At 48.1% G+C, this 13,479-nt stretch overlaps 1 protein-coding gene across 5 annotated transcripts; it reads left to right on the top strand.

Moving 5' to 3' along the window:
- Window positions 1–4,194: 4,194 nt before the first annotated feature.
- Window positions 4,195–13,067, top strand: LOC111160528 (cytochrome c oxidase assembly factor 6 homolog). 5 transcript variants are annotated; one of them, XM_022523690.1, is made up of 4 exons: window positions 4,364–4,668; window positions 4,916–5,075; window positions 9,513–9,688; window positions 11,098–11,117. In XM_022523690.1, the coding sequence occupies exons 1-4, from the start codon at window positions 4,412–4,414 to the stop codon at window positions 11,099–11,101; spliced, it is 597 nt and encodes a 198-aa protein (XP_022379398.1). In that variant the 5' UTR covers window positions 4,364–4,411; the 3' UTR covers window positions 11,102–11,117. The 5 variants fall into 5 exon arrangements, with proteins under 5 accessions (XP_022379401.1, XP_022379398.1, XP_022379400.1 ...); XM_022523693.1 differs by lacking the exons at window positions 4,364–4,668; window positions 9,513–9,688 and adding an exon at window positions 4,195–4,353 and having other exon boundaries at window positions 11,098–13,067; XM_022523692.1 differs by lacking the exon at window positions 9,513–9,688 and having other exon boundaries at window positions 4,364–4,478; window positions 4,930–5,075; window positions 11,098–13,067.
- The last annotated feature ends 412 nt before the right edge of the window (window positions 13,068–13,479 follow it).

Raw genomic sequence — 13,479 nt, 5'->3', positions numbered from 1 at the left:
AAACAGGACAGCTGAGTTTTGCCATGTATCTATTCTTTGGTTGTTCTATTTCTCTTATTTAATACAGGATACATCATGTTATTGTGGATAGCTATAAATACTCCTTTCATCGCTGCATCCTATTTCCTAATGTGACCATGCCATAGTTTATTCATTCTATTGTTGGTGTAAGTTTAGGTGGTATGTTGTTTTTAGCTATAACAAAGACGCACATGCATAAGTGATTCTGTAGAGTAGAATTCCTGAGTCATCCTGAATGTGTTGTATGGTTAACTTTACTAGATAATGCCACAAAGTGATAATCCAAAGTGATTGTATCAACTTATACTGCCCTGTGTGTGTGAGGAACCTTCTTGCTTCATCCTTCTCAACCTTGTTACTGTCAGATTTTTTATAATTATTCTTGGGTCTGGTTGGTGTTTAATGGTATTGCATTGTGATCTGATGGCTCATGTTCATGGTTCCTAACAAGGATGTAGGTGTTTTCTTACACTGCTCATTTGTATATCCTCTTTGGTGCTGTGCCTATTTAAGCCTTTTGCTTATTTTAAAAACTACATTGTCCCATTCTTATTGATTCCTAAGTGTTCTTTATATACTCTGGGTACCAATTCTTTGTTTTACAAACTTCTCCCACATTGTGGTTTTGTCTTTTCTCCACACCTTATGGTATTGTTTGGTAAACAAAAGTATTTTGTTTTGGTAAACAAAAATTTTATTTGGTAAAACAAAAATTTTAATGTAGTTGAATTCATTGATCATTTCCTTTATGGCTAAAAAAAAAAAAAAAAAAATTGTTCTTGACCCCAAAGTCATAAAAACATTCTTCTGTAGGTCCACGCATTTTATCTGAAATTCTTGCAGCAGATGTGTTTTGGAATACAGACTTTTTCAATGGAAGGCCCAATGGAACACATACAGCATATTTTTGTAACTCTCAACAAGAACTGGAAGAGCACCTCTACTCAAAAATCAATATTCATACATTATTATTTCTGCAGCAAAACATACGTAGTCACCTAATATATAAATAATGACTATAAAGAACTTCATGACACTAAATCACATTTTCCACCTAATGAGTTCCAAAGAGTTTGGTGTTTCATAAGTGTGGGGTTTTTGTAATTAGTACAGAAGTTATGGAGGCCTCATACATAAGGACAGAATTATTTTAAAGGTTAGAGGAACTTACTGGTGGAGCCGTGGACCTGGAATTTGTGTGGGAAGATTCTTTACTACTGATTTAAAATATGGTTTGGAAGATTCATATTTTCTATTCTTGAGTCTGCCAGTTGTGTTTTCCTTGAAATTTGTGCATTTACCTAAATTTTATTTGCATTGAATTGTTTGTAAGATGTCGTAATTTTTTTGATGTCTATAGTTTTGATTACTAATATAGGTTAACATCTCTCCTTGTATTGTTCAATACTAACAGATATTTGTCAATTGTATTCGTCTTTTCTAAAAAAAAAAAAAAATCAACTTTTGGATTTTTAATCCATTGTATGCAGTGGTCCCCTAGTAAATTGGCTGCAAAGATAACAAAAAAACACCAGCCTGTTTTTTTTTTTTATTTCCATGGAGTGAATACTATCATCATGGACAACTTCAAGCCACTAATTTGAGGTTAGTGGCCATGGAGTAGGGGAGAGGTATGCATAATTGGTTCTCCTGTATCAGTACAGTCTCTGGCACATTACTTTTGATTCCCATTTCATTCATTCCTGCTCTTAATATTATTTCTGTCATTTTACTTCCTTTAATCTTGTTCTCCTTTTTCTGACTCTTGAAAATGGATGTTTAAGCTAAAGACTTTTTAGCCTCTTTCTTATATATTTTGGGCTATAAATTTTCCTCTAAGCCCTGTTTTAGCTGCATCACACAGGCATTGCTGTTGTATTTTATTGTTCAGCTCAACATATATTCTATCATTATGACTCCTCTGACAAGGGTTTACATGGATTTGTTATAATTCTTTATTGATTTCTAGCTTAAATGCGTAATGGTCAAAAAACATGTGCTGAATGATTTCAATCTTTAAAATTTGTTGTGGGTTGCTTTACAGCTAAGTCTGTGGTTGATTGGGGGATGATGCCATCTTTGCTTTCCAAAAAAATGTACATTCTAATTTTGGTAATGTTCTGTGTATGAGGTCAAGTTTATTAATCATGTTATTCACATCTTCTATATCCTTATTGATTTTTCTTTTGTCTTAAAAATCACTAAGAGCGGCACCTGGGTGGCTCAGTGGGTTGAGTCTCTGCCTTTGGCTCAGGTCATGATCCCAGGGTCCTGGGATCAAGCCCCACGTCGGCTCTCTGCTTGGCAGGGATCCTGCTTCCTCTTCTCTCTCTGCCTGCCTCTCTGCCTACTTGTGATCTCTGTCAAATCATAAATCAAATCTTATTAAAAAAATCACTAAGAAAGGCTTATTAAAGTAACCTAATAGGACTATAGTTTTTTCTTTGTCATTCCGTCAAGTTTCACTTTATATATTTATCATTAGGTATGTATAAACTTAAAATTTTAAATGTATTTACTTTTTCAACTCTGAAGTCACCCAAGACTCTTTCCATCCTTTTACTATCTCATCGGTCATACTCAGGAGATATTATCTTTATATAAACTGCCCTTGGTAGACACAGTGTAAAAGAAAGGATGAAGCATTCCACTGCCTTACAGAGTCCGCTGACCTGCCGAAGGACGGTCCATACTGTAGAACATATGTTTGGGGGAACTTGGCTTCACGCAGCTACTCTGGAAACCTGCATGTACTTAATTTGGACAGGAGCAAACACCGGCACTGACTGCAGAGCTGTAGGTCGCTATGGGTGTTAGAAGCTCTCACTATGGAGTATTATGCCTCCATCAGAAAGGATGAATACCCAACTTTTGTAGCAACGTGGACAGGACTGGAAGAGATTATGCTGAGTGAAATAAGTCAAGCAGAGAGAGTCAATTATCATATGGCTTCATTTATTTGTGGAGCATAACAAATAGCATGGAGGACAAGGGGAGATGGAGAGGAGAAGGGAGTTGAGGGAAATTGGAAGGGGAGGTGAACCATGAGAGACTATGGACTCTGAAAAACAATCTGAGGGTTTTGAAGGGGTGGTGGGTGGGAGGTTGGGGGAGCCAGGTGATGGGTATTAAGGAGGGCACGGATTGCATGGAGCTCTGGGTGTGGTGCAAAAAACAATGAATACTGCTACGCTGAAAAAAAAAATTAAAAAAAAAAAAAAAAAAAGCTCTTCAGCGGGACGGAGGGCGCATGCGGACTTTGTTAAGAGACCAGACCCAGGATGACTGATCTTTACCCATAAAGGCGCTTTTACAGATTCCGCTCAGACACACGAACTTGTTTGTTTATCAGAAATACCGTCCTTTCAAACCTACCCGAAGCAGCTCTTCTCATTCCTTTATCACAATACCTTGGTGTTTGGGAAGTCAAGAAAGCCACGAGTAAGACTAAACAGAAAAGCAAGTATTTTCCTCCGTTCTCCTCGTCTGAACTACCCTCCGCAGATCTCAGAGCCAAGGGCACAGCGTCTGTCCGGGAACTCACCAGGCTCGCGTCTCCACGGCCGCATTTCGGCCGAGCGGGTTCTGCTCCGCGCTCTCACTGCGTCTCCGAGCACCGACTCAGGGGCGTCCACGAAGCCACCAGGGCTAGCGGTCCCGACGCTAAGCGACGTGCGGGGACGAACCCTCAGCCGGGACCGGGAGCTCAAGGCCTCGGTTCACAGCCCGCTTCGCTTACTTTCCAGATCTCCCGGGTCCCCCAGCGCTTGCCCGCTCCGCCTGCCACCCAACCCTGCCCGCACTCCCCTCCCCTCCCCCACCCCGCCCCACCTCCTCCCCTCCCGCCCCACCTCCTCCCCTCCCGCACCTTCCGACTATCTCCACCGGGAAGCCTGCAGCCAAGCTGTCACCGTTAGCGGGTTTGTCTAGCGCTCATCCCTTGGCTGCAAATTTCCAGCCCAAACCGGCTGGTCCAGCCGGGCTCGAAACTCAAGCCCTCCAGGCGGCGCGGGTGAGATGTGCACGGAAACTGAGAGTCACGAGAGGAGCGGGTCCCTCGCCATGGCTGAAAGCCTCAGGGAAACAGGTACGGAGCCGCCCTAGAGGTTGAGGCCGCTCCGAGCTCCGACACAGCCCCGCCCACTCCCCCACCGCCACACCCCCAGGCCCCGCCTCCTCTCCCCTCCCCCCGCAGGTCCGGAAGGAAGTCGCTGCAACAGGTGAGAGAGCGGAGCCGGAAGTCCCGCCCTCCTAGAACGGTGAACGGGATCCCGTAAGGGTCATTCCAAGCAGGCGGGCGGATTTGCCGCGGGACGTGGTTCCTTGGGGGTGGTGAGTTCTCCGCAGGACTCGGCACCGGACCCCCTTGTCCCCCAGTTTGTTGAATTTCATGACCCTTTCCTCCCGTCAGCGCCGAAGGGAACCCGGTCGCAGGCGGGCTAGAGGCCAGTTTGCGGGTGGGTTCCGGCGGGCGCGCGTGTTGGAGGCTGGACCTGGCGGTTCCGACTCTGCGCGTCTCGGGCTCCCCTTCGGCACGGCTGGTAGCTCCGCTGGCGCTGCCGGGTCCAGTCGACGCGTGCGCTTCCTTGTGGAGCGTCTGGTGTGCAGGCCGCCTTCTACATGGGCGCAGCTGCCCCCGTCTTACAGGTGGGGACACGCGCTCGAGAGGCCCCAGGGACGGGACTGAGAGCGCCGCCCCCGGCGGGTCCCGTGTCATCGCGTGGGGGATGAGCTCTGCAGGCTTCCGTTTAGAACTGGGTGATTTCGGTGGCGCCGTCAAAATCCCAAGGCGGAATTGTAGAAAGGGGCTGGGCGGGGAGGACGGACAGTGTCAGTGCCCCGCCGTCTCCGAAACGAGGTCCCGGTTCACACTCGGTGTTACTTTGGTCAACAGCCTGGGCCCACGAGGGATGGCAGCCCCGTCCATGAAGGAAAGACAGGCGTGCTGGGGAGCCCGGGACGAGTACTGGAAGTGTTTGGACGAGAAGGCAGAGGACGCGTCCCAGTGCGAGCAGTTGAGAAGCGCGTTCGAATCCAGGTGTCCCCAGCAGTGGGTAAGGCACACTCGACGGTTGTCGGTCACTGGGAGATGGCGCCGAGCTGAGAGGGTGTGCGGTGGGCTGAGGGGTGAAGCAGGCGGAGGCTCGTCGGATCCAGTTTGTAGAGCAGCAGAGAAGACCCTGCCTGGTCATCCAGACTTGGTTTATGTTCTTAGGTCAGGCAGGCGTTTGGGAAGCGTCACCTGACCCTTTAAAGGTCACTGAAAACAAACCTGTGAATGAGGACCAGAAATTCCAACCCACTGAGTTGGTAGATCCCTCCAGGATCCTAAGAACACTCTCTAGTGTGGGGCAGGGGTTGGCAAATTCACTGGCCTGGAGCCTCTCTCAGAAATGAAGCATTCTCTATTGTGCTCCCCAAATCATGGGCTCATGTACCCAAACTATTATGAGCGGTTTAGGAAGTAGGAGGACGTTCCCATGATAGGTGCTGCCCCAGATGCCTCCCTGACCGCTGTCCTGCTGTGTGCTGCCTGTCCCTGATGTGGGAGTGGGCTGGAAAAGGGAACTAACAGTGAGGTCAGTAACTTGTCCGGGCTCCGTGCTCGACACTCCTGCATCTGTGTCCTTTCAGAGGGTGGTTTGCTCTCCTTTTCTGGAAGAGTCAGGGCACTGAAGTAACGTGCTCAGTATTGGTCAGCAAGTGGCAGGATGGTAATTCTAAGTCAGGCCCGGCTGGCTGGTGTAAGATTGGAACCTGAATTTGTCTGTGCGTTTCCACTCTGTCATGCTGCTGGGCAAAGTACACCAAATAGCTGTGAGAACGGCTCATCTTAGGACGTGGCTTAGGGTCTCCCTGTCACGCCTCACGATTTTAGATGAGAAGCCGGAGGTGTGCAGAAGACCGCCAGGAGGGTGGGGGTCATGCTGGAGGGCTGGGCTGGGCGCGAATGCAGGCAGGAGACCATGCTCAGGTGAACGTTTCATCTGTAAAACCAGCATAATGCGGCCTATGTCATGGGATTCCTATGAAAACTCCATGTCTAACTTGACATATAAACATGATCAATGTGGGGTTTTGTGATCGGATTGTTTAATGATTTAGGCGAAAACTGTTAGACATCCTGGTTTTCCCATCAGGGTTGATGCACTAAGAACAACTCCTGGTTTAAGAAGTAGGCGGAGAATGTGGAGCTTGGTCTGTCTCACACCTGAGTCCATGAGGGTTCTGGTTCCTTTACTATCTGTGCTGTCCCCTTCTTGCTGGGCTCTCTGGCCCTGCGGTCACTGAGAGCAGGGTGCAGCTGAGAACAGAGCAGGAGCTCTGGTGGTTGGGGTATTGGTGGGTTCTGTTCTCATCCCACCCCTGGATTTTCTCAGGAGAATTTTGTCCCTGTGAGACCTTTTGACAGCCGTGTCATGATTTTCCACTCAGGTGACATGTCATAATCACGTGGAGAGGTTTTTGAAGAGCTCTGTCCCAGACCTCCCCTCAGATTCACTGAAGGTCTGGAAATAGAACCCGAGCCTTTGACACAGCTCTGGCTCTACAGGTGATTCCAGTAACCATGGTTGGGAATCCGTCTTAGGCCCTTTGGAAAGTCACGCTTCTGTCCTGCTTTATCCTCTTTCCCTCTCCTCGCAGACCCACTACTTTCTCTCCAGTCCGGTGTCTAGCAGACCCTCCCACTCCCCTTCTTTCATGCAGCTTCTGTTCTCTGCATCATAAAGGGTTTTTCTCTGTCCCTTCCACTCCCACCGGGACCCTGGCTGAATGCCACTCTCTCCAGGTTACTGTGTCCTGCTCACAGCTCATATACTGAGTATATGCTTGGAGCTCTTCAGACGTGCCCTCCACCTCCACTGGTCTCACGAGAGCTGTCAGCTAGTTTTGCAGACAAAGACATGGGTGCATTGAAGTGAAATCACCTGTAAGGACAGAGCCAGGATTGGAGTTCGGGAGTGTGAATCTGGACCCCATGCTTTTCCTTTCTCCACATCCTCCTTCCTCCTTCCATGAAAATAGCCTACACAAGTCTCATGGTGTTCTAGAAACTTAGTCATAACTGTAGTCTATTTCAATACAAAAGCCCTATCTCCTTGGGTGCCCGTATGACCCCCCCCCCAGGTTGTCCTCCTGCTTATCTAGCAGCCATGCCTGTTGGAGAGGTTTCCTGTGCGGCCGTGAGCGCCGGTGCTCTTCTAGGCTGTTCGCTCTCCCAAGGCAGTTTGGCCTCAGGTGTTGACGCCTCGCCCACAGCCCCGGCTCGGCCGTTTCTCCAGCTCCAGAGGCACCCGATGAGCTGTTGCAATAGGTTTAGATGGTCCCAGGACCAACCTTGACCTCTGCATGTACGAGACTGAACTCCTCCCCATCCCATACCCAGCAGGCCTCACCTCCCATGCTCCTAACCCCAGTGAAAGGCACCAGCATGAACACAGCCCCAGAGCTTCAGCCTTCACTGTGGGACTCACTGGAGGAGCATCCTCAGGAGGGAAGTGGGACGGCACAGCAGCCCTGTGGTGGGGGCAGGTCCCGTGTGTTTAAGGAGTAGCAAGGAGAGAGCAGCGGACGTTCGGGTCAGAGAGGTGATGGGAGGCTGGGGCGGTGGGCTTTACTGAGGGCTATGGGAAGCCACTGGAGAGCTTGGAGTTCGGCAGGAAGGAGAGCTGTGAAGGTACGAGAGGGAGTCTGAAAGGGTGGTGTGCTCAGTGGGTTTCAGCATCAGGGTCTTATAGAGAGAAAGGGAAGAGGCTGGGGGGGGTGGCGGTGTTTGGAGAATGGGCTCTCAGAATTGGGATTATGGAAAGGGCATGCTGCTTTGATCCTGGGAGTAAGACCGGTTGGGGGACAAGCTCACTTGGTCAGGGAGCCACCCAAGCATCAGGACAGGAGTCCTGGTGGAGAAGCGCACAAGCTGCAGAGCTCCAGCCGACCCCAGCAAAGTGGGGGGGTGTGGTGGCAGAATATTCTAGTTGGCTTCTGCAGCATTTGACAGTGTTAAGTGTTCACAACACGGTGTCCTTCTGCAGTGCCGTCCTCCTTCAGCCTGCCCCTCCTCACCTGTGCGCTCTGCTCGGGGATGGCCTTGGAAGTCTTACTGTAGCCATCCACTAGGAACGGAAAGATTTTTCCAGAGCCACGTGAGAAGGTGGGGAGCTACATGGGGGAAGGGGGTCAGAAGAGGAGGTATCGTCTGGGTCCATTTGTATCAGGCATCTTTATTAGCTTTAATTTTCAGTCTCGGGAGTACTTGTGTGTCTGTTTTACACAGGAGGACCTAAGGCTCAGGTGAGATAATTTGTTCAAGATCAGCTGAGCAGGAAAGCAATAAATTCAGATCTGTTATATAATAAGTATGCCACACAACTAAAATGCCAGGTGTCACCGCAATGAATTACTTTTCATGGCGCTTTGCTGCTTTTATGGTGCTCAGCAGCCTAACCTGTGTGACAGGCCGACTGCGAAAGTCTGCTGGCTCATGGCTGAGGAGGGCGCGGGGCTGAGAGCCATCCTTCATCCCAGTGTCCTCCAAGAGACTGATCCCAGTATCAGTTTCAGAAGCTGTGTTTCATATAAACCGTGGCAGTGTTTCAGATCCCGGGGTTGTGGCGTTCGCACTCCTGCCCCTGCGTCTCCTGTAAGGGTGTGGAAGATGCTAGCACCCTAGTACAGTCTCCCTCAGTGAGTGCCCGTGGGCTCCTGAGCGGACAGGGAGAGCATGTGCCTTGTGCTGAGGATCCCCGACTGCTCCCCCAGGAGGGAAGGCTGGGCTGAAGTGCGGTTCAGGCAGAGGCCAGGAAGCACAGCGCTCGAGAACTAAGCATGTCCAGGACCCAGAGCAGCTCTCAACGGCCGGTATTTCAGGGGCCAGTGGCAGATTCAGAGAGGACAGACAAATGGGCAGAGATTAAGTCAAGAATGGCCTTGTTTGTCTCGCTGAGGAGTTTGGATGTTGACCTTACAGTCTGTAGGGATGCCTGGAAAGATCTTCCAGCCAGGGACATGACTGGATTTGGGTTTTGAAAAGATAGTACTTGGCCGTGGCATGACCGATAGATTGAGGGGAGAGAGGCCAGTTCCAGTCCTGGTGCAGTAATCCAGGTGAGAACGGAGGGCTGTGGTGTAGTGGTGAAGAGGGAGTGGGACTGAAGTGTTTAGGTGGACAGTGGTGCGGTCACTGAAGGAAGTATTAGACGAGAAAACGGTCGCAGAGGAGCTTGGTTTGGGTTTGCTAGTAGGACATCTACACATTGTCAGGCAGGCAGGTGGAGATGTGACAGGATCGGTCACAAAGATCTGGTAACACTGGGTATCTTTTATGCAGAGCACCCCCCCCCCGGGGGGTAAATCTGTAGTCTGGTAACCATGGAGACCGCGCCCCAGAGGAGCTGTCAGTATCGCACCAGGTACAGGAAGGGAGTCATCCAAGGATTCAGGGCAGGGGGCAGGATGGAAGTTAGGTAAAATGAAATATCTCTGTGCTTCAGGGAGCTCGGAGCAGGGCTGCATATAAACAGGTCATCGTCGGCTCTGGACTGAGAGGGGACCCAGGGTCTGATTTTCAGAATGTCACATTCAGAAATCCGTTATTTGAGCTGCTGCTCCTGGGCTGGAAATCAAGGCTGCTGCTCTGTGTTAGATGCCTGAGAGCCTCCAGGCAAAGGTAGGATGTTTCATTTTTATTGCTATAACCTCCAAAATCAAATTTCTGATAGTCTGTGGTTTTAGAGGACAAGGCTTCCTGGTCAGTAAGACAGCTGCAGTCACTTGCGGGGACTGAGGACATTCCGTGGCTGTTGTATCCCTGGGAGAAGTGTTAACTCTGTCCTCTCATGCCAGCTGGAGACAGATGTGTCTAGGTCTACTTTTCACTTAGGATTTAATTTTTTTTTTTTAAAGATTTTATTTATTTATTTGACAGAGAGAGATCACAAGTAGATGGAGAGGCAGGCAGAGAGAGAGAGAGGGAAGCAGGCTCCCTGCTGAGCAGAGAGCCCGACGTGGGACTCGATCCCAGGACCCTGAGATCATGACCTGAGCTGAAGGCAGCGGCCCAACCCACTGAGCCACCCAGGCGCCCAGGATTTAATTCTTAAGTTATGCAGTGGAGCCTAAGAAAAGCTTTTAACAAAAGAACTAGTGTTTTTTTTTTATCCTGACCGTGAAAATGTGTGGGGTTCCGCCTTCACCTTGTCTGCAAAGCAGCTCAGATACTGACAGCGTGACAGCTTTGTTTGTGACCTTGACTTTCTACTGTAATTTTATTGCTTCAGGATATGGGGCTTTATGGTACTCAAATTTCTTATGGCAAGAGAAGGATATAAATAAGAGGAAGTCTTTAATTGAAGTTTTATCATCCGCTCATTCATAGTTTTTAAATATAACTTTTAAACATCTGTCACAAATACGTGTTTCTGGATGAGATAAACTTGATCATGGCTGATGAACTATAAAACTTATTGAATGTACAGTTGATAAGAAAGACTTGTACAGGGGCACCTGGGTGGCTCAGTGGGTTAAAGCCTCTGCCTTCAGCTCAGGTCATGATCCCAGGGTCCTGGGATCGAGCCCCGCATCGGGCTCTCTGCTCAGCAGGGAGCCTGCTTCCTCCTCTCTCTCTGCCGGCTTCTCTGCCTACTTGTGATCTCTGTCTGTCAAATAAATAAATAAATAAAATCTTTAAAAAAAAAAAAAAAGAAAGACTTGTACAATGTCTTTCAATCATGAAGTTTTATGGCCTATGAACTCTGAGCCCACATGGCAAGATTCACATGTCCAATTCCAGGGACATTTCTCAAGGAGAAGGTTCATGGGTTATTTGAGTTCTCAATAGGATCTGTAACCCAGAAGAGGGCTGGGGCTCACTGGTCTGCTCCATCGCTGGAGACTCTTACACGTCGTACACCTTGACTCAGAGTGATTCTAGAATACAGTCACTTAGGCCAGGTACTCAACTTACGTTGAATAATTTGTTACATTTATTTATTTATTTTTTATTTGTTACATTTAAATATGTGCTTTTGTTTAAGCTGCAAAACTTGCCCTTATTTCAAACACTTTTTTTCTCAACAGATAAAATATTTTGATAAAAGAAGAGACTACTTAAAGTTCAAAGAAAAATTTGAAGCAGGACAGTTCCAGCCTTCGAAAACGACGGCACAGTCCTAAGCTGCTCCTGAACTTTCCAGAAGGTTTGACGTTATTCTGTCTGAACTTGCAAAATGCTCCCCTATGGGACAGTAATGGTTTGGATCATGTAAACAGCACGACTCGTTTCACATAAACAACTCTTTAAAATGATCAAATAACAGAGATCCCATCATTCAGACTATGAAGAATCGAAATGCTTCGTTTTAATTTCGTAAGAAAGCGACATTTTAAGAAAAATTAAAGTCTATTATAAAAACCTATGGTTTTTTTGTTCTGTTTTGGTTGGAGCAGCAGGCGACGATCTAAATATAGGTGGACCTTGGAGGCACTGTAGGTTCAGCTCCAGACCGCAGCGACACAGCAAACAGCACAATTAAGCGAGTCTGATTTCTCCTCATATGTAAAAGTTACGTGTGCTATACTGAAGTCTTAAGTGTGCAATAGCATTATGTCTAAAAATGACGTACATACCTTAAAACAAATGCTCCCCCTCATCTGTGCTTTCAGCAAGCCGGACTTGTGCTGCTGGAGGGTCTTGCCTTGATGTCGGGGGCTGCTCAGGCTGGGTGCCTGTGGCCTTTCCTTAAAGTAATGACATTTGCCACGGGTTGACTCTTCCTTTCCCAAGCGATTTCTCCTAATACCTTATGCTCTTTGACAGCATTTTGTCCACAGAACTTGTTTCAGAACTGGAATCCGTCTTCTCAAACCTGCTGCTGCTTTTACCAGCTAAGCTTATGTTGTATTCTAAATCCTTTGCTGCCATTTCGTTGGTCTTCGCGACATCCTCACCGGGATTAGATTCCATCCCAAGAAACCGCTTTCTTTGCTCATCCGTGAGGAACAACAACTCGTCCCTTCAGCTTCGTCACGAAAGCACAGCAACCCAGTCCCATCTTCAGGCTCCACTTCTAGTTCCGGTTCTCTTGCTGTTCCACCACATCCACAGGGACCACCTCTGCTGAAGTCCCGAACTCCTCAAAGTCAGGCAGGGGGTCTGAATCCCCTGCTTGCAAAGTCCCGTTCGTGTTGATTATTTCCACTTCCCATAAATCAGGCATGTTCTTCATGGCGTCTACAGTGGCGAATCCTTTCCGGGCTTGCTTTGCCCAGACGCATCGGAGGCGTCACTGTCTCTGACAACTCTGGTTTTACAAGATGTATTTCTTCCGGTCGAAATGTGTCCCTGATCCACGGGCTGCAGATCGATGTTGTGGCAGTAGGAATGAAAACAGCAGTCTGGCTGTCCAGCTCCAGGGCTTGTGGCTAACCAGGTACATCGCCAAGAAACAGCAGTATTTTGAAAGGAAAAAAAATTTTTTTTGAGGAGTAGGGCTCAATTGCGGGCTTAAAATACTCCATGTTGTAAACCATGTTGTAAGATGTGCTGTCACCCAGGCTTCGTTGTTCCCTTTCTACAGCAGAGGCTCTGATTTAAAGTCACCAGCTGCGTTGGCCCCTCAACAGATAGGCAGCCTGTCCTTTGAGGCCGCACAGTGACTTCTGTCTCCGGCTGTAGAAGTCTTAGATGGCATCTTCTTCCAAGATAAGGCTGTTTCCTTCCTTTGCTACATTGAAAATCTGTTGAGTGTAGCCACCCTCATTGATTAGCTTAGTAGATCTGGATAATTAGCTGCTTCACCTTCCACTTTGAGGTTAAGGAGACGACTTCTTTCCTTAAGCCTCATGAACCAACCTCTGCTAGCTTCAGACTTCTCCGCTGTAGCTTACCTCTTTCAGCCTTCATGAAATTGAAGAATTAGGGCCTTGCTCTGGATTAGGCTTTGGCTTCAGGGAATGTTGTAGCTGGTTTGATTTATCCAGACCACTAAAATTTTCTCCCTATCGGTAATAAGGCTGTTTTACTTTCTTATTATGCACGTGTTCAGAGGACTGGCATTTTTTTTTTTAAAGTTTTTATTAGAAAAAGAGCACAAGTGGAGGGAGGGAGAGGGCAAAGCATCTTCCCTCTGAGTGGGGAGCCCAACATGGGGCTGATCCCAGGACTCTGGGATCATGACCTGAGCCGCAGGCAGATACCTAACTGACTGAGCCACCCAGGTGCCCCATGGGAGTAGCATTTTAAATTTCCTTCAAGAATTTTTCTTTGCATTCAGAATTTGGCTGTGTGGCAAAAGAGACCTAGCTGTTTGGCCTGTCTTGGCTTTTGATGTGTCTGCCTCACTAAGCCCAATCATTTCTCATTTAAAGTGAGATGTAGGGGGCGCCTGGGTGGCTCAGTGGATTAAAGCCTCTGCCTTCGGCTCAGGTCATGATCCCAGGGTCCTGGGATCGAGCCCCGCA

The sequence above is a fragment of the Enhydra lutris genome, unplaced genomic scaffold (genome assembly GCF_002288905.1).
Source record: "Enhydra lutris kenyoni isolate GAN:26980312 unplaced genomic scaffold, ASM228890v2 scaffoldscaffold76, whole genome shotgun sequence".
Lineage (NCBI taxonomy): Eukaryota > Metazoa > Chordata > Mammalia > Carnivora > Mustelidae > Enhydra > Enhydra lutris.
This window is presented reverse-complemented; position numbering and strand designations above follow the sequence as displayed.

Coding starts and splice junctions, on each gene's coding strand:
- LOC111160528 (XM_022523689.1), top strand. CDS start 4,412: ATGACCCTTTCCTCCCGTCAGCGCCGAAGGGAACCCGGTCGCAGGCGG. Junction 4,669..4,915: donor CAGCTGCCCCCGTCTTACAG/GTGGGGACACGC, acceptor TTTGGTCAACAG/CCTGGGCCCACGAGGGATGG.